The sequence below is a fragment of the Sylvia atricapilla genome, chromosome 11, assembly GCF_009819655.1.
Source record: "Sylvia atricapilla isolate bSylAtr1 chromosome 11, bSylAtr1.pri, whole genome shotgun sequence".
Taxonomy (NCBI): Eukaryota; Metazoa; Chordata; class Aves; order Passeriformes; family Sylviidae; genus Sylvia; species Sylvia atricapilla.
The window spans coordinates 21,257,047-21,281,491 of NC_089150.1; the positions used below are offsets into that span (position 1 = coordinate 21,257,047).

The 24,445-nt window shown below is 45.0% G+C and overlaps 1 protein-coding gene across 4 annotated transcripts in view; it reads right to left on the reverse strand.

Moving 5' to 3' along the window:
- The window catches only part of FAM120A (family with sequence similarity 120 member A), a 46,400-nt gene extending 22,646 nt beyond the window's left edge, over positions 1-23,754 (reverse strand). The window contains exons 1-8 of one of the 4 annotated variants that reach the window (XM_066326989.1): positions 22,970-23,745; positions 17,973-18,219; positions 13,179-13,261; positions 5,403-5,531; positions 4,818-4,914; positions 3,634-3,731; positions 3,062-3,345; positions 2,273-2,360 (exon numbers count right to left, since the gene is read on the reverse strand). In XM_066326989.1, the coding sequence (XP_066183086.1) occupies positions 2,273-2,360; positions 3,062-3,345; positions 3,634-3,731; positions 4,818-4,914; positions 5,403-5,531; positions 13,179-13,261; positions 17,973-18,219; positions 22,970-23,443 (1,500 nt within the window). In that variant the 5' untranslated portion in view covers positions 23,444-23,745. Of the gene's footprint in view, positions 1-2,272; positions 2,361-3,061; positions 3,346-3,633; positions 3,735-4,817; positions 4,915-5,402; positions 5,532-13,178; positions 13,262-17,972; positions 18,220-22,969 lie in introns of all 4 variants that reach the window. The other 3 variants (XM_066326990.1, XM_066326991.1, XM_066326992.1) reach the window with 3 other exon arrangements.
- Between the last annotated feature and the right edge of the window lie 691 nt (positions 23,755-24,445).

The following is a 24,445-nucleotide window of genomic DNA, read 5'->3' on the forward strand; positions in this document are numbered from 1 at the left end:
CCCAGACAAGCCCAGGTGGTTCACTTCAGACCCAAGAAAAATACAAATCTGAAAGCAAACAACAAAAAACCCCACACAACTTCCAAAAGTCTTCTACAGAAAGGTGTAGGTAGTAAAAACAGGCTCTAGCAAAATATCAAAGGGCAACCTTTTCAGATGACACTTTAATCACACAATCAAAGGGGATGTTACAGAAAGATTGCATTTTCATTGGTAATATAGACTTGAGTTATAAAAATGAAAATATATAGATGAAATGGTTAAAACCTGTAAACCAGAACACTTCCAAAACACCATGCTAATACCAAATGCTTTTATATCACCTTTATTAAATCTGTGTTATAGTCCCAAATATTTCTTTATCAGGTTAAAGCTTTTTTTTCCCCTGTCTTCTACTACCCCAACAACTGTAAGTCAGTGATACTGAACCACAGCAAGAAGCTTACAGAACTCCCAATTACTGGAAGCACAGAGGCAAGAAGAGAAAAGCCCCCAGGTGACAGCAATGCTTTCCCTGACTGCAGTTCCCTGGCTCTTCCTGCATCTGCTCCAGCAATACTCCAACACCTAAGCTGAGGAAACACCACACTTAAAAGGTGATTCTTTTCTTTAGAAATATGCATCCAGCCAAATGAGAGGAGCTTACCTTTGTCATGTAGAATCTCACTGTGAGATAACTGCAAGGAATTTTAACATTTAAGTCAGGTGAAAGGAGTGTCAAGACTGCTGCTACCTGCCTGACCTATGCTGGATTTTCAGCACTTTTCTTCAGAAATTCACATAGCTCACTCCGTTGAAACCTTCATAGAATCACAGAATGGAAGGGCCCTTTGAGACCATCTCATTCCACCCCTGCCATGGGCAGGGACATCTTCCACTGTCCCAGGTTGCTCCAAGCCCTGTCCAACATGGCCTTGGACACTGCCAGGGATTGAGCAGCTTCTTTGGGCAACTTGTTAAGGAAGTGCTATCTCTTTTCTCAATTATTAATGTTCACCTCTCCAGGAAATGAACTCATTTACAAAATGTACTCATAATCCTTCCTGTTGTGCTCAAAAGATCCTTCTGCCTTCTCCTGCTACTGAGGGCTGACACAGTGGTTTGATAGTAAAAAACAGGCAAGTAAAGCTCAGGAGCATTACTACATTAAACTGGATACATTTAAGTCAGCTTGTGCATACATCTCTTGGAAAGTTTAGTGAGTGCTGGTACAGCTGTGGCTCAGTGGGGGCTGTCTCTGGGAAAGGACAAGCTCAGGGCTGGGGGACCCACAGGGCTGCACACACAGCCCAGCCCAGCCGAGAAGAAAGGAATGGAATAGGTCAAATTAGCATTTGCATACGGTGACTAATCCCCAGGCAGACACCGTTATGTACAGGCGTAGTCTGCAGGAATAATAACCGCTGATGGATGAAATCATCCACTTGATATTTTAAGCACAAAAGCCCAAGTTTACTGGAATTCCTACGACAAAAGTACAGGGAAAATGTTCTGTTTGCTCACAGTGTAACTAACTCAAGATCACGGGGTTTTGACAGAGTTAACAGTTGGTGTACAGCTCCACCATCAAGGCACAGAGAGATTAAGTGTAAATGCCCTGAATATTCTTTCCAAACACAGATGAAACTTGGAATAGACACCATAATGTTCTTGATTTGAATGTGGTTTGAAATCTCAAATTTAATAATGATAAAGCTTTATTAAGGGCTTATCTAGCTCATCCTTACCTAGTTAAGCACCAACACTAACTGGCCCCATGGAGCAACTTTACAAGTATTGTGTGAAATCCTTACCACACAGTTATAAAGGATTTTAAACTCCTCAGCTGAGCTCTAATACACCTGCAGTGGCCTGTGGCTAACACTGATGGTGTCATCTGCTTATTGCCCTGTGGGATACAGGACATGGGCTCTGACTCCACGGACACTCAACACTGTCACTCCTTTCTGAAAATCCAACATGCACCACTGGAAGCCCAGAGAGCAACATCTGAGGGCGAGACTGTTGGCTAAGGGCCAAACAAGGTGATTGATTTGTTCCTGGTTTGCATCTAGTATTTTCTAAAACATTCTCTTTCATGTTTGTTTTTACGCATATGCTACAATGTCCTTGGAAAACTTCCCCCGTACTCTAAAGTTGTTGTTTTCAAATTCACAAGCCGTACAGGTTTGCACTAAATACCATGGATCAATATTGAAAATCCTCCTCTGAGCTTGCTATAAAGCTTTAATACTAACTAATAAAACAGGATGCCTGGAATTTAAGGAAATACCTTTGTTTGGTCTCCCAGCTCTCCACGAGTTTGACCTTCTGACTGGGTTCCTGGTTTTTCCCAGCCTATTTTGTTCCCACTGACATGGCTAAAAGACAACAGAAAGAAGAACATCATACTAAAATGCAGTTTGAAAGAGTGAAACAAATCCTTGGTGTCTGTGACTGGAATTTTGGCCAAGATATTCTGATTTTAAGGGATGCTTTCTATTAAAAACCTATTACTATTAAAAATCTATTTTCTATTACTCACTTGCAGGAGTCTTGAAAAGAATTTCTGACATTCACATTACATTACGCCTAAATTTAGGACGTGTAAACACCACAAGTTCAGTGATGTTCTGTAGATCCTAGCTTCTGAAATTTTAATGAATTATACTGTGAAACAGGAATATTTTTTATATAAAGTAAAGGACCTGAAGGCTTTATGACATTTACCAAAACCTCACTCTCTCAATAAAATATAAGGGCAGAAGTGGAAAAACACCCAACACTATTTGGTTTTGGATTCCTGCTTAAGGAAGAAGGCAATGTGATTGAACCATGCACATGACTGCAGCCACAGACACCCAAAACTATCTTTTTAAGGTCTATCATATCACTAATTTGTGGATTTCTGTGAAGTCCAACTCTGCCAGGAGTTTGACTTCAACGATGCTTGCAAGTCCCTTTCAGCTCAGAGTATTCTATGATTGATTCTATGATTCTTATAGGATACAGGTACACGATTTTGAAAGTAAATTTACTTTAACCGACGCTGAGTAAGAGAACATCCTCACGAGAAACTTACTTCACTGCACCCCCATTGCCTTCATCGTTGTCAGAGGATGAGGATGTAGAAGAGGCAGGAAAATAGGTTGAATCCACATGATTAGGGCTCCCACTCTGGGCTGGATTTATTGGAGACGACCGTTCATACAATGGTGTGTGTTTTCCTTCGTGAGGAATGTTACTGTAATTGTTCTGCTCAGACAGACTTTTTCCACCTGTTTCCAAGGTGATGGCTGGCTCAGAGAGGCTGTATGGGTATGGACCCTGGCCTTGGGCCCCACCCTGACTGGACATCTGCTGGGCCTAAAATAAATGGATCTCTCTTAAGTGAAGGCAACTAAGGCTTTGCTTTTAAAACAAAATACTTTCTTTAATCAAGTGGCTTTTCCCAAATGTATGCATTAAAACTGAGACATCTTGAGCATCCACAAAAACTTCCACCAGAGTCTGCAGCATCACTTCAGTTACAGATTTAAAATTCAGTCAGTGACTGCTCACACTGAAAAAGATGGCTACACCTTTCCCACCTGGATTCCAGCTTGCTGAGCGCAGCAGGCCTCTCCCAAGGAGCAGGGCAAAAGCTGTACTTACCACAGGTTTTGCTTGTAGTGAGGTCTGTGGAATGTTAAGCATCTGAGAAGTAACATATGGTGGCACTATCCCAGGCATACCAAACTGATTCGGTCTGGCTGCTGTATTGCAGGGGAGGAGGGAAAGGAGAAGGGAAAAAAAAAAAAAAAAAGAAAAAAAAAACCAAGCAATCATAAAAACATTCAGTATTTGACACAAATGTTACCCTGTTTGTCCTTTTGCTTCTGTGGCTTATTTACTCTTGTTCTGTTAGCATTACTGTTTTCTCCTATGCCTTTAAGTTTGTTTATTCATTTTTATCTTTCAATAAAAGTACTTTGTAGCTTGTGAAGTGTATTTTATGTGTTTCACCTTCTTTCAGGTCTTTGTATCTCTCATTGCTGCACATTCCTATTGTATCTGAGAATCAAAGGTAGCTTACAAGAAAAAACCCCCAAGAGATGTCATAATGGAGACACTGCCAACGTCACGCAGATACAGAATGCTGGCATATTGTCATTTGAATATCTGACCTAGAGTAGCCTCTAAACCCATTAATGCAGGTCTCTGGATGTAAATAATGACACCCCACACCCTCAAAAAGAGCAGGAAAATCCGTGTCAGTGTACCAGTGTGGTAACTGAAGATCTTCAGAAAATTTTAGCTAAAATGACATTTTAGTGTTAAGATTGGGGCACGAGTAGGAAATCCTGTGATCACACATTTTAATTTTTAAGCCTTGAGAATAATCTGCAACACCACAACAATGTGTGGCTGCAATTTGAGCAGGTTTGTTATGACACCAAAAAATCAAAGACTATAAAGGCATTTCTAAAACATGCCAGCAAGGCCAGTGAGAAACAGTAAATATGTTTTAATGACTAGAAACAGCAACTGTCCTCATGAATGGGAGTGGACACCAGACTTCTGTTGTTCACAGCATCACTGTCTCAAGATTCCAAATACCAGAATGGATGCCGCAGTAGCCAAAAAGAGAAGTAATCCAGGTTGTCCTCTTTTGGGACAAGAACACAACCTCAGCATACATCCTATGAAAACCTTCTGAAACCTCATCTCCACAGGTCAATGAGAATTGCCAGAAGATATACCCATTTTTGTAAGATGCTGCTACCAATAGGATTTCTGATTTAGGGTTATCCTGGGTTTTAGTCAAAGTGAAAAGCCTGGCTGCTGTCAGTACTTACCCAGGTAATGTGGTGGATGAAATGGCATAGGTTTATTAGTTGCCGAGTAATAAGCAACTGCTCTCTTAAACCGAGTAACTTTGTCATCTGTTCTAGACTACAATTAAAAAAAAAAAAAAAAAAAAAAAAAAGAAGAAAATTCTGTCAGAAGCACATCCAGGTTTATCACCTGCAGGTCAGCACAGGGATGTTCAGCAGTTAATGTGCACCATATCTCAGGATTAATGCTTATGGACCCTCCTGGGCTGCAGCACTGCTTCAGTATAGGAAATGGTATGTCAACCCATGTAAGGGTAACCTTTAAACATTCGGTCTACATGTACAGCTGATTCTTGAAGGCAGTGCACACAGCTAGACTACAAACCCCTCTAGTTATAAAGAATTTAAAACACTGAGGGTCAACACAGTGTTTTCACCCTCAGAAAGCACAGAACATGAAATTAGGACAGCTGAGCCTGTTATCAACAGCAGACACCTATTATCAACTGATCAAGTCACTTTTTTATCAAGTGCAATTCTTCAACACAAATGTACAGCAAAATTGAGTAAAAAAACCCCAAGATAACATCTGGCTTTATGCTTTACCTGCGAATGCTGAAAAACATCTTTTGCTATGGCATCCAAATCAGTGGTGTCCTGAATGTTGCGGACGTAGTCGGCTACGGCTTTGATCACTACGTCACACGGCGGTAAAACTAACTGGTGAGCACGTACCTGTGAGCAAGGGAGGCAGGTGAGCACAGCTGAGCCTCCTCTGACTGTCTGCAACAACCCCCCTGCTCCCACATCTCTTTTCTAACTACTTCCCGGCCTTCTGCTTTGTTCTTAAGACTTCACCTTCAATAGTGACTCACACAATTACAACGTATTTATATATATATGTGAAACCTCACCTCTATGTAAACCTGCTGGTCAAGTATCAGTTCCAACAACAAACAAGGTCAACCATGCTGATCCTTTTACTGCTTTCTAGTTGCACGTTTCCTCCAGTACAATATGCTTCATCTGATTCATCATACATTCACATATACAGGCCAGGAAATATTTTGACACAGTTTATTTTCAGAGTGTTAAGTGATAGCAGAATTGATGAAAAAGACCCATTGGAAACCCTGCAATTCCAGCTCAGCATTCATTCAGTTATTCCTGAAAATAAATTATGATTTGGCCTATGATTATGGGAATGGCTGCTCCTACATGCCCTGTGTAATCCTAGGTGGGGAACAGAAGCTTCAGGTCAAGGAACCATCTTGGACCTCTGCAGAATTCCAGGCAGTGCTGCCAGCTGGGTCTGAAGAACTCCTCAACCACCAGCCGCTTCTGCTGCCATCCCAAGTGCTGCACAGGCTCACAGGGCCAGGAACAAGGTCTCCAAACACGTGTCCTACATTCTAGAGGAAGTCTGAGCAATTTTTAAAAATTCTGGCTGGAACCTCTGCACAATTCTGAAGCACTCTGTCTGGGCTATAGGGGCAGCAAGCTTTTGCTTTTAACATCTTTTAATCTGTCTGTTGGCAAAATTCAGTGATTCAGAACCTGAGAGATCACTATTATGATTTACCAGTGCTATTTTTAAAACACAAAAAAATTCGAAAAATCTTTACGCATTCTTATGGCATTCTACACAAAGAGATCATATTTTACCAGAAAATAGTGCAATTCAGTCTTGTCAGAAACATTTATATGCAAAATTCTGATCAATACCTCATTAATTTTATCTTTGCAAATTTAAAACCCATACCACAACTCCTTTTATATGGTGTCTACCATATGTGATTATTTTCTTCCCTGCCCTTATCTGATCTATTTGTGGTGTGATTTCTTATACTGTCCTCCTCTTATTTAGACCATGGAATTTTTGCCAGATATCCATTTTTATTAATTCCCTTCTCCTAATGTCTACTTTTTACAAATGTCAGGATATTCATTCTTTATTTGGTCTTTCTCTACCAGAGATGAGCTCTATATTTTATAAGCCTAAATTAAACATAAAAACAGAATGGTTAATGGACTTTAAAGTCCATCCAGTTCCACCCCCTGCAATGGCCAGGGACCTTCCACCAGCCCAGGCTGCTCCAAGCCCCAATGTCCAACCTGGTCTTGGACATTTCCAGGGATCCAGGGGCACCCACAGCTGCTCTGGGCACTGTGCGCCAGGGCCTCCCCACCCTCACAGGGAAGAATTTCTCTCTAATAACTAACTAAACCTGCCCTCCCCTTCAGGTTAAGACCATTCCCTCATGTTCTGTCAGTCCATGCCCTTGGGAAAAGTGAACAGTCAGGAAGAGTTTTGTTTAGTGTGGTCAGTGGCAGGGTAATTATTTCTATCTCAGATACTAAAATCTAAGCCTACATTAGTGTGAACTCTGAATATAGACAACAATACTAAAAATAGATCACACTCGCATGTAAGCTTAGAGTCACAAATATTGGTGATGAAATTTGGCGCCCATTTTGCCAGAGGAAGGAACAGATTTTCTTCTCCCTGGTAATCCAAGTCAGTGGCTGAACACCTCCCATTTTCCTCATATGTGTAACAATTACCCATCTCTGAAAGAGCTGAATCATTCCATGGCTGTGTCATGCTGGATGTGCTCTGGGCAGCCCTTGCAGAAACCCTGCACTGCTCCCTGAGTGTTCCTGCAATCTCTGCTTGGAAACACAGTGGATGACAGGAGTAAGCAATCTCCTGATAATTTATGTGATCTCCATGATGGCAATATTGAATAAACCATTTAAAGCTGGCACCAAGAGAAGACACCACATCACTCTGGCACTAACAGCCAGCTCAGGCCTGGAAGTTTGAAGCCCAAGTGAGGCCTATCAAGGGAGCATATTGCGCCCATTTAGCTGCCTGTAAACAGCCTCAAGATCTCACTAGAGCATACTCTTAAATCCTAAAGTGAGACTTCCAGACATCCTTCTGAAAGTGTGTTTTACAGATCTAGAGACATTTCACATATTTGGACTTTCTTCTGTTTCAGAGACATCAACTGCATATCTGAGAACATCCTCCAAATTAAAGAGTATTGTGACCTATATGCTGCACAAAATTTGGAAATGGAAATGAAAATGGTGACAAGATGTACTTTCCTGTTATTAAAGAATAATATAAATACAAATTAAATTTATATAATTATATAAATATAATTATATAAATATAATTATATATAAATATATAAGAGCATAAATAAATATTACATAAATATAAATAAAGATATAAAATAATCTTCCTATTAATTTCGGAACTTTCCAGAAATCCAAAATTGTAGATTTTGCACTGAATCATAAAGAGCGTTTCTAATCCTGGGAATTAAAATACAAGCTAAGTCTTACTGCATGTTAGGGATAGGAAAAATTCAGACTTGCAGAGCAAGTGTTGGTGGTTCAATCTTACTTTTATTGCCACACAAAACATTTCAGAGCAAAAGCAGCAGCATGTTTTACCAATTTCTTATTAGAAGTTACTTTTTTCCCTTATCCTCTAGAGAAACGTTTCAGACAAGCAACAACACAGAAAATCAATTCTGGAAGGCAAACATGGTCCCATACTTGCAGGCAATCAGGTAGAAGAGCTTACACCTTAGAGGAGCCCCAGTCTCTTTGCTAGGTGTAAAAGGACTCCTGCAGTCCGAGACAGAGCACTGACAAAAATCACAAGTCACTTCTTTGTGCACTCTGAGAAGATGAGGTGGGGAAAGGCAATGAATTCCAGAGGGGTATTTGTCAAAATGAGAGGCAGAGTAACATAGAAGCAACAAGATAAAAATGTCTAGGTTTTGACAAAATAAATTTGCAAAAATGCTTTTTGGAAGAGAACAGACTCACATAAGCACAACTCCATGGGATGATCAGGATAGTGTAGAACCTAAGCCACACTAGGGAAAAGCTCCCAATTCTGGGAACACCCCAGCTGCCCACTGTCCTCAGACAGCAAAGCCTGCAGAGACTAATCAACACCGTATTTACTGCTGTGCCTGCTGGAAACAGGTAATTGGTTCAGCTTCATTTTCAAACCATTCAAAAAGAGACCTCGAACATTCACTTGCTGTGAGGCAACATACAGGGAACATCTTTTTTCTGCTGGTGAGTGAAAAGGCTGAAGATATGAAGAGAAACACGAATTATGTCAGAAAGCAAAGGAGAGAGCAAAAGCACAAGCCAAAGACGTGATACAGACAGACTACACTGAGACCCGTGGACAGCCCAGCACACCCCGAACATGAGGGCTGGGCTGCCATCCAGAACTCCCTGACAAGCCACAGGCATGAGCCAACAGGAGCCTTCAGAAATTCTGTAGCTAGAGAAGTGAAGCCTTGCACCTGGGTAGGAATAACCCCCGGCTACTCCACAGGGCTGCAGGTGTGCCAAAAGGGAGCTGGGGCTGAAGATGCAGCAGAATGATCAGGAGCCAGGGGTGACCCTGGGCTGTGCAGCGGGAGCACAGCTGGCAGACCCAGGGATCCCACTGCTCAGGGCACTGCACTCTGTCTGGGGCTCCAGCCACGTGTCACAACAGTTGGGCTGGCTCTGCAGGCCATCCTGACTGTCAGTCAGGAGCAATTGCTCTGGAAAGAAAGCACTGAAGGAAGGGGGCTTATGCAGCACGGCAAAGGCTTTGCCAATACAGCCTTCCACTACCCACAGAAAGGTAAGTGAGCACAGAGAGCCAAGCTCTTCCCAGCAGGACGCTGTGCAAGAGCAAAAGACACCAGACATAGCCTGAAACAAGAAGGGCTCAGACTGCACACAAGGCAAAGCACCTTCACTGTCGGGACCATCAAACCACAGGGCAGGCTGCCCAGACAGGCGGGGCACTCTCCAGCCCTGGAGGTTTTCAAGACTAGTCTAGGCAGGGCCCTGAGCAATCTGCTCTGACCTCAAGCTGAGCACACTTTTCACAGGAGGCTGTCCCAGATGACTTCCTGAGGTCCTTTCTGACCTGCATTATGGTGACCCTTAGCATCAAAAAACCCCACAAACAACAAGGCACTTACTTGAAGTATATCTTAATAGTGTCACCTTTCTCATCTGAGCAGCAGCAAATTACCTAAGCACCTACTTCACATATTAGTCTCCCATTTGGCAAACACCCTCTGAGGTCAACCAACAGAGCAAGACAGGAATTTCCTAGAGAGATTCAGAGAAGCCTAACCTGCATAGTCTAGATTGCTTTCCAGAAGCATCTCTGCCTCTCCACTGAGATGGAACAACCAAGGAAATGGAGTTTCCCTGCATACTCTTCTTATTTGTAAAGGGAGACTGCATGAAGCTTTGTTTCTAAGGTTACCTTGTGAATGAAGAGTCAGCACTTCTTCAGTGGTCTGTGCTCCCAAACAGGCACCAATTCCTTCCAGAGGTAAGAAACTGCCCTCCCAAACTCATTCTGACAGTATCACACATTGATGTTGAAACTCCACACTGAAACCAATTTTTCCAGAATAAGAACCAAATTGTCTTTAAGATAAATCCCAAAGCACACAAATAAAAAAGCAGGATAATGTGTTTACAAACAAGGTCTAGCAATCTAGTCTAGACTCTTCTTGTCTCAACCCCCTAATTTGGGTGGTCATTTCAGTGAACTCTGCTCTCAGACAGGTGACAGGACTCGAGTGCAGGTCTGCACTCTAATGAGATTTTCCCACAAGGATACTTGGACAGGTGAGATTCTGACTCGGAACAGCTCACAGAGCCAGCTTCTGATTCTTTCTCCCTGTTGCAGCAACAGCAATTCCCATCTCTTCATTTAAATTTGGCCATGGAATCTTCCCAGCTCTGCTGGGCTGATGGCAATTGTTGGTGTCTCCTGAGAGGCTTTTCATCCAGCACACAGAGACGCTGTCCTGGCTCTCGGGTTCATTCCCTTCCAGATGTTAAGTACAGACTCTTCAGTCAGGTTTTCCACTTTCCTCCCATTTCTACTCAGCTGTTTCCTGGCCGAACACCCCTCCAACTAAATCAGAGGTAGGGGTTCCTCTGGTTTGCTTTTTTCTCCTTCCCATGGTGACTCCAGGGGAGAGCCAGCAATTTCCACCAGCAAAGGTGGTAGGTTCTTTTTTTAAGTTACACTTCTCACTGGTGAACTCACAAAGCTTCTCTTGTAGGAAAAGTATCTATTTTGCTACAGCATAATAAAAGATTGAAAGAGAATGCAGGAAATAAATTGTACTTTATTAACTGTCACAGATCTCCCTGAAAAGCAACAAATCTGGTCACTGGAACAGAATCTGTCAGCTTTGATGCTCAAGACCATACTGTTCTAAAGACAAAAGATTAAAATCTTTACACGATGAGAAAAAAGCTTTCTAAATCCTAAACTGAATGAGGTGTGGGATTACAGCCCTTGGGTCCCGAGCACGGAGAACACTCAGTTGTGACTCTAAATAGACACAACAAAGCAAAGTTTGTAAGCACAGCCCAGGAAGGACATCCTGGGGAAACACAACAACTTCCCCCCATTTCTAGATTTCATGCATTTTGAGCTTTTTGGGACTGCTCTGAAACTACTTGCTATCAGCCTTGTGATTAAAAGAAATGTTTTTCAGGGTTTTTTAAGCATTCATAAAACTTACAAGTAATATTGCCCCTACAGAGAGCTGTGGTGATATCACTGACATACTAGCATGTCAATGAAATTAAACTCAGTTAACGATCTCCTGAAACAAGTCATCATTTCAAGCCATGAGCACTGTAAAATTAAAGCTGAAACAAACAGGCAATTGTTCCATTACCAGTAACTAAAGACTGGTTTGCTGTAGATGTGTCCTGCCACCTGACAGCACTCCCAGGCAGGAGACAGCAGTGCTGTGCTCACTTTGGGGCTGTGCACTGAACAAATGGCCAGCAAGCTCTAGTGGAATTCAACAAATCCTGTGTTGTGCTAGCCTTCCCTCAGTCAGGGCACTCATCTGGGGCTTTGCACTGCTACCAGCACAGCAGTTTTCACAGAACCTTTAACAGCCAAATGGGAACTGCTTTCATTTCTAATCACATTGGCCAACAGACCAAAACCACCAGGGAGGACTGCCTATGGCAGGCCAGGATGCTCTGAGGGTACACACTTCACTCCCTTGAGATGCCAGCTACAAAGTCCAGTTGGCGTTTCCATGAACAGGTACCTCCAGATGCAAAGATGACAAATATCTCATTTGCATTCAAATAATTCAGTGTAAATTTTGAGGGCTTTCCAGGAGGTCTACGTGTCTGAAGTTATAATCTGACCTGACCAACAAACAAATCTACTCGGGCTAGACCACAGAAAAGAATCACCACAAAGGTAATCAACCACTTGGCAAGAAGCCCTACATTCTAACCCCCTTAATAAAAAATGAAAATACAGGCATAATCACTCATTTTTTCACCTCAAATTTTATAAGGAAGTAGCAAACATGCATGCAGGTTTTGTTTTGCCACTGGAATGTGCTGACACTTACCTTTCTAAGCACCAGAGCGGCAGCAAAATAGAGGATGAGTGTAACATCAAATGTCACAGCTGTTCACTAAGCAATGCATGTGCAAGCCTTAAATATTCTGCTGAAAATCTGGAATCTGGTTTTAAATTCTACCTTTGGCAAAGCAAATTTTCAAGGTTTAATAAGCTTTCAGAACAGAAGGGGGAAAAATCCATCTCTTTTTGCCGTAGTGATAACAAAACAGTCTGATGGAATTTACAAAAAGCAGATTATTTGCTACATGGTACACCTTAAGGGAAAGGCAAATAGATGCATCTGTTGTGGCAGAGAGAAAGGTCACTATGATCCCATTCTCTGATGTGTCCAGTTTCCCTTTTATAGCCCTCTCCTTGGCAGATGCACCAGGCAAGTGTGATGAAGCAGCAGAACACACACACTGTAAACTAAGAGCATCAGGCAACTTACTTGTCTCAGCCCCTCCAAACCTACCAAAGGCCACTTCAGCTTTCTTGTGCAATCTGTTCTCCAGCATATTTACACTTCAAATACCAAAACCGGATTATTACACACAAACTCAGAGCAGCAGAAAATAAAACAAGATGGTAGGAAGACATACAGCTCATTATTTTTGATAGCTGAAGAACATGACTAAACAAAAAAACTCTCCTCTTCAAGAAAGAGGAGAGGAAGAAACTGCATTCTGCAAGCCAAAGCACACTGGAGCTCTGGCTCGTGCAGCTGAAGGGCACTGAGGGGGATCACACAGGCTAAGTTTAGCACTGTGAGGCCAGTGACCCCAGGTATCCTCTGCAGCCAGAGACTGGGACACCTGAGGGTGACTGAGCACAAGGGCCAAGCAGAACTCCTCTCAATTAAGCTACCACATTGCTCTTGTTAACCAGTAGCATTGATTTTACCTAAATTTCTCCTAGCTATATTAAATTTGTACCTTAAGTGAAGCTAGTGGATGTTCTGGACCAAGTAAACTCCAATGAAAGGAAGCCAAATCTTCATCAGGTAGAATATGATTACCTGGAACATAAAGCAGAACTCATTTAAGTGCACTATAAAACATTACACACTGTTTCTACACACAGCAAACAAATCTGCAATCAGTCCTCAACTCCTGATCAAGAGGATTAACAGATTAAACTTGCAGATAGCTTTCTGTTACTCCAGAAAAGCCTAATTAGCATGCTGCTGCAGCAGCAAGAGCCAGTTGGTGTGTGTGAGGAGCACTCTTCCATGAAACCAGCTCACCTACAGCAGCAACAGAGCCAAGCAAAACACAGGGTCCACCTCAAGCCACTGTGTCCTCTGAGGGAACCCACAACACATTTCACAATGCAGGTGCAGCAGAGTCAGAACCCGTTTTGTTGCTCCCTGACATGCTGTGAGGCCTTTCTGCAGCCCAGCACGTGCTGTTACTGACCCCATGGGAGCTGCCTCTGGAATCTGCACTCTGTTCCAGTGTGCAGCATGGCTCAAGCAGCAAGGCACCAGCCAGCTTTATCTAGCCCTCAGCAACGCCAGCAGCTCCAATCACACTTAGCAGGTTCCCAGTTCCTGGGGTTTCTTTTCCTGATCTCACCAGGTCAGATGGGACCTTGGGCTGGCGGCAGGGAAGGATTTGGGAAATTATTTTGTAGTTTCCATGGACAGAGTCTATCTCTGTATTTATCACACTGGTCATACCTAAAGGAAGATCACCTACATTTTTTTTCCCAAAGTGCATCACACTAAAAAAAAAATTCTTACTAGGAAACACTTAAAACATTTGAATAATCAAATGTAACTCATCAGCCTCTGAAGTTCAGTGGCTGTGGACCCAAACTTTACAAAGAGCTACACTGAATGTATTAATACAATTCTGGCAGAAAACTTCAGGATATATTCAATACCTGGTTTTATAGAGCAGCAGCTTATTAGTGAATGCACTGTTCATAAAGAAAATTAAAAGATTCTCTGAATATTTCAACAATTGTTTTCTTTCTTGATATTTTGTTTGTAAAATCATCTAGTTTGCTCTTAATGCTCTTTAACCTGTGAAAGCCAGGAAAGCTCCCACTGCCTGGTGACAAGCAGAGGACTTCTCAGAAGAGAAGTCTTTGTGTCCAATCAATACTTCACCCACTACTGAGATCTCCAGCAAGATGTTATCTTTTTTTTCATTAGGAGCTAAACTTTAATCTCTCATCAGAAGATTCAACAAGTTTGCACATAACAGCCACACTCACTAATCTGGTCAGGGTAAGGCAAGTCTTTCTAAAAGACTGCAAAAATCTATTGTAGCCAGAGCAGGACAGTTCTGTGGTAACTGACAATCACTCCTGCAGATGCTACCTTTTAAAACAGTCAGGGCCTCACTCCCTTCCACCAAAACCTCAATTTTGCTTGGTCTCCATCTGTCACTGCAGTTAACTCAGCCCTCAGAACACCCCTAGGCACTGTTTGATCACTTCTCATCATGTATGTTGAAGTGCAGCAGTGTCTTCTGTTGTCCAATTAAGAAGTGATGACTGTACTTACCTTATGTAGTTCTAAAATTTTACTGAGGAGCAGAACAGGATTCCATAACTAAACATGTTACAAAGTGCTGTCACAGTGGGAAAGAGATCAGCGTTACATAAGCAACCTCTATTTCTTGACCTGGCTGAACAACCTCAACATATATTGATTTTTCCCATTTTAATGGCTTATTTTAGTGTATGCCTTAGGTTTTTTTTTTTTAAAGCAATTAGATACTAATTGAAGCCACTGCCCTTTCTAAAGAGTTCACTGAATTAGAGCCCTGTATCTCACACTGGGTTTGTTTTCCTACTTGCTGAAGCTTGGGTTGCTTTTCTTTTTTAAAACTATTCCTAAGTATTTGAGTCAAAAGTTACAAAATAACCCAAATCAACCCCCTGTTTACATCAGCAGCAATTAGAACAGAAATTTTTAAGAGCATACTCACAGACTGCAGTATCCTGGCCACATTTTAATCATCCATGCAAAGGATGCCCTTTATATTACAATGCTACAACTATAAACCCCTTCCACATGAAAAGCTCTAAGAAAGAAAAAAACCTGTATACCAAGCCAACGAACCAGAGTGTCCACAGAATCTCATCTGAAACTAATCTTTAGAAGTTTGCCTCATTGATACAGTCGGAAAAATATTTTGAGGGAATATTTCAATAGAGACTTTATCCCTGAACAGAACTCAATCCCAAATCACTTGCCATTGAGGACAATTTTTTAATTGCCCAGTCTAGTGTCATTCCTCAGGCTTCTTCAACTGGTCAGTGTGAGACTGAAACTTTGAGGACAATTTTCCTCTTTCAGCATTCCCCAAATTAATTCATCTGAACACAAAGCAACTTTGGTTTTCTAGATACAGGGAAATACATCTGCAGCCTCTAAAGCCGAATACAGAGAGCACAGCTATAGTGATAGTTTGGGCCTGCTGGGATTGCAAACATTAAACCAGCAGCTTAACTGTAATTATTTCAGAATACATTATTTTATTCCTACACAAAGTACTAGCATGGGGAGTTATACTGCTGTACCCAGAAAAAAATTCACGTGTCTTCCCATGCCATCAAACACTCATCCATCCCTTCCCATTGCGCTTTTCCTTATTCTACTTAACAGGATCAAAAAAGACCCAAAGAGCCACAGGAACAAGGCCAGAATAACCTGTGAAGTCAGACAAGCCCTCAGATAATCAACAAAAATATAAAAATTTAGATTAGAAACTGAGCCACCCTAATTTAAACACATTCCATACTACGCAACTATATGCACACAGGCACTTAATAGTCTATTTTAAAAAGTTACTGTATTACCAAGGTTGCAAAAGTTAAAACATGTTGCCAGCACTTTCAGCCAAACTGTATCTGTTTGTTGTCAGCTCATATAATCACTTTCTACCCCAAATACCTCGGGTTCCTAAAATGCACTCATATTTAAAAAAAAAAAAACCAAAAACAAACAAACAAACAAAACAAAAAAAAAAGCCCCAGCACAGGAAGATCTTCGGAGTATTTTCTGTTCCAACTCTGACTTCCATGAACTTTACTCTATTCTGCTTACTCATACTGAAAACACACACAAGAAATGCAAAGGAATACTCAGAACTAAACTTGTAGTTGACCTGGGGGGTTTTAACCTTTACACCAATTTGACAGGGAGGGGGGAGAGCAACCAAATCTCTCTAGAGTAATCATGTGAAATTACCTCCAATTTCTTTCTCCTAAGAACATGCTGAAAAATATTTGGTCACGAAAGACAAGAGAGAAAAACAACCAAGAGCTTCTTGCCTAAAACTGGAAAGCTTTCAGAAGCTTTAACAAAACTTCTCACCGACTGTTTGATGTAAGCAAGCAAAGCCCCAGCAGGCCGTGCAGCTGGAATTGTGTGGAGACTTAAAGCCACACTTCCCATTAACTCCATAAAGCATCTCTGCAAAGGGGAAACTGCTTTTCCAGCAGTAATACTTACTCACTGAACTGGCATGCCCCAACTTATTTATAGACTCCAAAACAAAGCCAAGCAATAGTAGCCTGTCATGCAATTCCTGCAGTGGCAGCTCAGCCAACCCTCTGCCTTCCCTCCCTACACCTGTGCAGGCAGGAAAAAGACAAACTGACAAAAAGCAACTCCAACACGTCAAATACTTGTGGCTGTCTACTGCAAAATCCATTGGTACTTTCCTCCTTAGCATGGAAGGTGCCTTTCTGGACTGGGAACAATGCTAAAGACTGCTAAAATATTAGCATTTAAAACAGTAACACAAAGCCTCTCTCATTCAGAGCTTTCAAAGAAGTTTTATTCCTCTATCATGTACCCATACTGAAACAGAGTGAGAAAGTAGAAAGAAAATCCAGTTTTCTTAATTTGTTTGCACAGCATGACAAGATCAAGAACATGGCTGTTTCCAAAAAGCATTTAGAATGCTATTCTAAATAAATCTTATTCATTGGAGTCAACTTTGTCAGTAATGAATTCACTCTTGTGTCTGACAGTATGACAGCTATTCTCTATCCCTGCCATGGAACCAGAGTGTGTTAAAACTGTCCCATTTAAGCAGAAATGTGCAACTGGAGACATTCCCACCTATGCTGCTGAGCATGAGAAGCTCATGAGCAAGAGAAGCAGGAGAGCTTATCAAGTATACAGCCAAAACCAATGGCTGTATGTACAGCCATGGAAAATATCCAGTGTCAGTCACTTGTGCTTTCAGAAACACAGAGTTTCACTCAGTTATAGTTCGGTATATTTCTGTTGCACCTGACGTGCTGCCATATTTGTCCAATACTCATTTCTGAGGGGAAACAAAGCCCCAGCAAACCAAGTTCCTTCACTCCATAGGTGTTATTTTTAGGTAGAATTCAGGACAAAAGCAGACTTCCAGTCTGGAAAGTGTACCACTGAAACTAAACCTCATCCACTGTACAGGACCCAAACTAGAACCACAACTGTCCTGATTTCCCCCACCCACAGAGAACATTCTGGCTAGGCAGAGCTCTGCTGAACCCTTGCTGTTCTCTTTCTAGACAGCCACAGTTTGCATTGCTTGAAAGTTTCTACAAACTGGGCATGTCTGACCTCAAACACACATCCAGTCCACCTCACACGGCAGGAACGTCTGGAACAAAGGGATGCCTTTCCCCAGGTGCTCTGTCAAATTACACACATTATTTTAAAACAGTTAATAGAAACTGAAATCGTAAGGCTGACTAGCAGCATCTTCACTTACCTAAAAGAGCAGCAAAAATAGGAAAGCGATTTGGATTCAGGTCCAGTTGCTTGGCAACTTCATGCATTAGGTATTGGCTTGTTGTGAGGCTTTTCCCATTCCGGCTCAGTTTTAGGGCATGGGCACTGAAATAGTAAGGGATGTTGCACAATGCATAATCGGAGTCATATGCAACCAAACCATGGAAACCTTTTTCTCTGCAGAAAGCAATTACTTCTTGATGATGATCCTCAATGCTCTGTGCAACCTATAGTGGAAGACAGAGCAATTAGCTTCAGCATGAATGGCAGCACAGATTTATCACAACTATTACGATACAGTGGGTCTTTCTGAAATTACACATGTGAATTGAAAACACTCGAGATATTTCTGAAGTCATTTTAAAACTCCAGTGATGCAGTACATATGGACAGGAGGTGAGGAGCACTCAGAGGCACAGCACACTTCTGGAAGCCTGCAGGCTGCATTGTGTGCTAGTGAACTCATCTGAAAAAACTGCTGATTACCACAAACACGAACTCTGAAGACACTACTGTTCCAGTGTCTGTACCAGCCCATGAGAAAACCTTGAGGCTGTGGGTACTCCAGCAGTTCAGCACACCAAGACGCCTCCCATGATACCTTTTAAAGTTTTTTGGCCCACTTTTAATGAGCCAAACACAACCCCAGACGAACAGAGAGAACTTTGCTGACCTTTCAAATGCAAACTTTGCCGTATTATGTCAACTCTTTTCCCCTTTCCACCTTAAGTCTATGCCTTCATGCACACCTGTACCTGATGGTGCAAACTGCTTTGAGATTTCAGCCCAAACTTCCCCTCTCCACTCCTGTTGACTAGCAAAGCACGTATTTTAGACTACAGAAATCAGATGACTTGAACAGACATGTGCAGGCAGACATGGGCCAATGGCTGATGTTGGAAATATAAAGGAATCCTTTCTAACCAAGCAGCTTACACTGAAACTGGAAGTCCCATGAGGATAGGTCAGGACCTACAGTCCTGCATTCCAATACACCTTCAGAACTGCTACAACTACAGAGTGCATCCAAGCACACTCAACTCCAGTCAGCTGAGGGCTTTGGATCCCTAATGATTCCACCATCCATAGACATAATGCACAGTGATACAGAAATCCCCTTGGAAGTTTGGTGTTGGTACAACCCACCCTCACTGAGTATTCCATTTCAACAACAATGTAGATAGCAAGCTATCCCAAAATAGACTAGTACAAAACTATTCGCTTCAGTCTCTGCAGCATGCATGAATAACTACAGCCTTAGTGCCAGCAAAGCTATTTATTTCCTCTGCAGAACAGGAGACAAGGTCCCAAACTCCACAGCCCCTGTAGTCACCCACAGCAAGTTTACAGTGACCCTTCCTCTTCCACTCATGTCTTGCACTTGCTGAACCTGACGCTGAACCACCACATTCCAGAGAGGTATGTCAAATTTTACTTCTCCCATGCACCTTTGTGAGATGTTCCCTCTCAAGCCAGACCCCCAGCCAGCACCTCACCTGTTCCTGCAAACAAACACCAGTTCACTAAGCTCTCCCTACCCCTAATCCTACCACCCTGTACTCTTCAGAAAATGTTACTTCTTCAGAAACTTCCTCGATGGACTGCTTGTGAAATTCACTTTGTTTGTGAGGAGGACGCACATACTCATTTTCCTTACAATGATGCTGTCCTCGAGCATAAGGTGTGGGAGAAACCATAAACATTTTTGGAAAAATTTAAAGACATCAGACTTACATAGTTTCTAACTAAAGGAAGAAAACTTAGGCTTCACCCCACCCTCACCCACCAGTCTTCACAGGTTTTAAATTAGACAAATCCCTCCGATGCTTTTTAATTAAGGGTAGATAGATTTAAATTATGTCCCCATCTCTAAACCCAACCTCTCTGCATGCACAACGAGCAGCTCTGATCTATAAAAAACCAAGTGAGAACTCCTTCTGCAGCACTAGGTGTGACATGGGTGTGGAGATAACGCAAGAGGAAGCTCAGTGTGCAGCTCCTCCGATTTTCTATGAGCTATTTCCTCTACCTCCACAGCCTCCAGTTCCCTCCCCATTTTATAGAGCTCTCTAACCCAGCACGAAGCTGCTGGGTGTTCAGGGAATACCAGAATCCATGTTCAAATAACTGAACCATCACAGGGAAAAGCGCTGTATTTACCAAAGTACAGTTAACCCACAAGGTAAAACTCTAACAAGATGGGAGGCAGGGAAACATCTCATGGCTCTCACAAATGCAGAGGAACATTCAGCCTTCAAAAGCAACCCAGGGAGAGGGACGTGGTGGAAATCATAGCCAGGAGTTTGGAATAATTTTCAAGTCTAAATCTTGTGTAAACATTAACGGTGCTGGCTCAGAAAGAGAGAATCCTGCCTGAGTAAATACACACGAGCACCTTTAGGTACTGAGAACAAAACAGTCTCCCCCAAGTATTAGAGTTCTTAAGAACTCCATTGCCTAAATACATAAATTTTAGCAAACCTACTTTACATAAAAGTTTCTTTTAACAATTATTCCCCCCAAACTCAAAAACACTAGGTCACCATGAAACTAAGAACCCGCAGGATATTTGTTATAACCTGGAGGAACCTGTTACTTCTACATCCTGCTGAAACCATCTGTGAGTGATTTATAATTGTTCTGGATAGAAGACATTACTCTTTCTCCTCTCTAATTACCAAAATGGATTAAATTAATAGTGGTGGCTCAGTGGTGTGGACAGCAACAACCTCTCCCGAGACACCCCTCAGTATTTGGTACTGGGCTGCCAACTCCCAGGGCTAACCTGACAGGGACAAATAAACACCTCACAAACTTTCTCCATCAAAACAGGGGGGATGTTGTATTTACTGAGATTTTGCAAGTTTGAGCTATTTTTTTAATGACAGAAAAGGACTCAGTATGAGTGTACTTACACTCCTACAACTACTTCCAGAGATTTGGAATAAGGCCTGCCACCAAGAAACCATACAGGAGCTAATGCTGCAGCTGTGCTGGAAAGTAAACAAAATGCTACAGGTGATACCACTGTCAAATGCAGCAACTTAGTTCAGATGTAATGTACCTGAGTCAGGTCTGAGACAGAAAATGTTCAACAAGCTAACAGCCACTTCAACACACTACAAAACTACTGCAAGCACCAGATTCCCACTGATCTCAAAACAGCTGGCTTGCTGTTGGGTACTAGGCATTTCCCTGTTGCATTAAACCAAGTCTCTACCATATTACATTAAAAAAAAAAAAAAATCTGATTTTACCCCATTCATTGCTTTTACTAATGATCTCCAAGTTTCAATAACAAATGAGGAAGATTTACAACGTACCCACAAACAGGTCAAGGTAAGGACCTTCACTGCACGGGCCCTAAAACGTTTTGCTGAAAGAACAAAAGTATTTCCTAGCTACAAAAAGTCCCCAAAAGTTTAAATTATAGGGATGTTTTACTTATCACGCAAATTGCCACCACACAAAAGACATAACACCACTTGGCTTCTGCGCTGGCCAGGAAAACACACAAGAGGGAGCAGACACGGCCATAACCTCCTCGCTTTATGCAAGGCCAAGGCATCGCCTCTGGCAGAGCTGCACATGCCCTGCAAGCACCAGCTTCGCCTCCGCTTCCAGTTCATTCCACACGTGCCTTGCCTGGCGGCCCGGCCTGAGCTCAGCGTGGCCGTGCTCCAGCGCCGGCTCCTCCAGCAGCGCCTGGCCCGGGAACGGGGCACCAGGGAGCGACAGTGATTCCCGCCCTGTTGGCAGAACCAGGAGAAACTTCACCCAAAGTCACCGGCGGGGTGAGCTCCTTGGAGAAAGGCCTCTGTACCCCAGGGCTGCAGCCCAGCCAGAGTGTTTCTAATCCGCCGAAAGGCCAAATAACATTAAGCTGCTGCTAGGGATAGAGCAATTCCGAAGGTTACATAATATTTTTCTACACGCAAAAGTAATTTAAGATAATAAAGCCTAGGAGTATGTGCTTCCCTCCTGCTGCTCTTCCCTCCCCAGCGGGAAGGTGAGCAGTCAACTCCTAAAACTGCAGCTTCATCCCTGGGCTTGTTTTTCCAGCGTCTTGTGTTTCAATACACACAATCGTTCAGCTGAACAGAAACCATCGTAAATCAGGGACGCCGTGAGGAGAGATGCGACGTGGTCATATCCTGCAACCTTTGAAATCGTGGCCTTCGAGCGCAAGATGGCCATGGAGCCCAGCTCCGACATGAAGGGCTCTACGTGGGGCCAGAAAACTGAGGTCGCCCCTTAAAATAAGGAGTTTAAAAGAAGGACTGTCAGCTTGCCACTGCTGACTGCACGAACTAAAAGTGTTGCTGTTATGGAGTAAGGAGCCAGTTAGTCAACAACTGGTTTTAAAAGCTTGCCGATACTGAGAAAACGCTGAGCGAAACACGAAAACCTCCATAAAGCCAAAAGTGGCACCCCTGTGTTTTCTGCAGCGAGCCATTTCCCCTTCAGCCCAAGTTTAAAACACCTCGCCCCAGCCGGGAACTTGTTGCAGATCCATCCTGCGCGAGAACTAAACTGATTAATTATTTTTTCCTCCCCTCAATAATTAATTACAGAGATGCTTTTCTCCCACCCGCTCTCCCCTGCGGTACCACAGCCCACAAGGCAAGAAGGGACATTTTGAGTCAACGGAGCGAAAGAACATGGAGGCAGAAGCCGCCCTGCTGCCGGGCCGGGCCATGGGCGCTGCCGGTCGCCCCGCCGAGGCCTCCCGGCCTCCGGCCTCGGCGGGGCGGCGGGCAGCGCCGCGTAAATAAGCCAAAATCCCCCGGGGATTGAGGCCGCCCGAAGTTGTGCCGCCCCCGCGGGTCTGGGCGACATTTTGAGGCGCCGAGGTGAGCGGCTGAGGGTGCCCTCCCTCCCCCGCGGGCAGCCCCCGCTGCCATCTTGGAGCGGCGGGCAGCGGCGGGGAGGGGGCGGCGGGACCCCCGCGCGGGGGAGCGCCGGGCTCCTCCTCACCTTGATGTGGAAGCGGATGAGGGCCAGGCGGATGCAGTGCGCCATGCAGACGGGCGGCAGGAACCAGACCTTGGGCGGCGGGGTGCCCTTGTTCTGGACGTGGCTGACGATCTGCTGCGCCGTCTGGCGCTCGTTGCCCTGGCGCTTCACCCACTCGTGCAGCCGGGCCTTCTCCAGGGCGCCGTTGAAGAAGACGAAGAGCTCGATGTTCCCGTTGAAGCAGGCCTTGGCCAGGGCCGCCAGGTAGCCCAGCATGTGGTTCCACTGCCCGCCGCTCACCCAGTCCGTGTAGAAGCCGCCGTAGAGCCGGTGCAGGCAGTTGTCGGCGTCGATGAGGAGGCGCAGCGGGGTCTGGGGGGGCCGCTGGCGGCCCCCACCCACGAGGCTGCCCCGCGCCAGCTTCTGCAGCTCGACGGGCACCACGGCGCTGGGGCAGTGCTTCTCGATGTAGTCCTGGAATCCCTGCACTCCCATGATGAGGACCGGGCGGCGGCGGCGGCGGGCGGGCGAGCGGGGGCCCGGCGGCGGCGGCGGCGGCAGCGGGGTCTGGGCTCGGGCCGGGCGGCGCGGCGGCGGCGGGCGGGCGGTGGGAGCGGTGGAGCCGGGTGGGAGCGCTGGCTGCCGTCGGTGGCCGATCAGGGGGGAGTTGTATGGATTAGTGGGGGGCTCATGGCTGCCGCGGCCGCCATGTGCTGCGCTCACAGAGCCATGGCTCGGGGATCCGGGCGGCTGCGGCTCCGACTGCCGGGGGGCGGGGGAGCGGCCGGGCGCGCAGGAAGCCAACCCGCCGCCGCCGCCGCCTGCGGCAGCGAGAGCGGAACGGGCGGGACTTGGCGGCGGCGCCGCTGCCACTCACACACCGCGCGGGGCCGCGGCGGGAGCGCGCCCCGAGCGCAGCGCCCTCGGCGCCTCCCGTGCCCGGAGCCCCGAGCCCCTCACGGCCCCCGGCCTGCCCTGCCCTGCGGCTCTGGCCCGGCCCGGCCCGCCCGCCGCGGCCGTTGCATAACCCGGGCATGCGCGGGAGCGCGGCGGAAGCGAGTGGCGGGGAAGGGGAGGGGGCCGGGGGCGGGGAGCGGCGGCGGGAACCGGGGCACGAACCGGGGCACGAACCGGGGCACGAACCGGGGCACGAACCGGGGCACGAACCGGGGCAGGGGTCTCCCGGCCCGGCCCGGGCCTGGCCCCGAGCTGCCGGACGGCGGCGCTCCATCCGCCCCACGGCCGCCGGGGCGGGCCCCGCTCGGGCCGCGGCGCCCCGGGCACCTGTTGCTCGGGGCTGTTGGGCCGTGGCCGGGCAGCAGAAGTGGCCCCGCAGCGGTTCGGTTCGGGCCGGGGAGCCGCGGAGCTCTCGGCATGGTGCCGCGCCCGGCCTGGCCATAGCACCTCCGGTAAAAGTGGCCGGCTGGCTTGGCCTCTCCCGGCTGAGCTTTTGGTGCTGCTGGTAAAGCTTCCAGATCGTACAACAGCCCGAGCTGG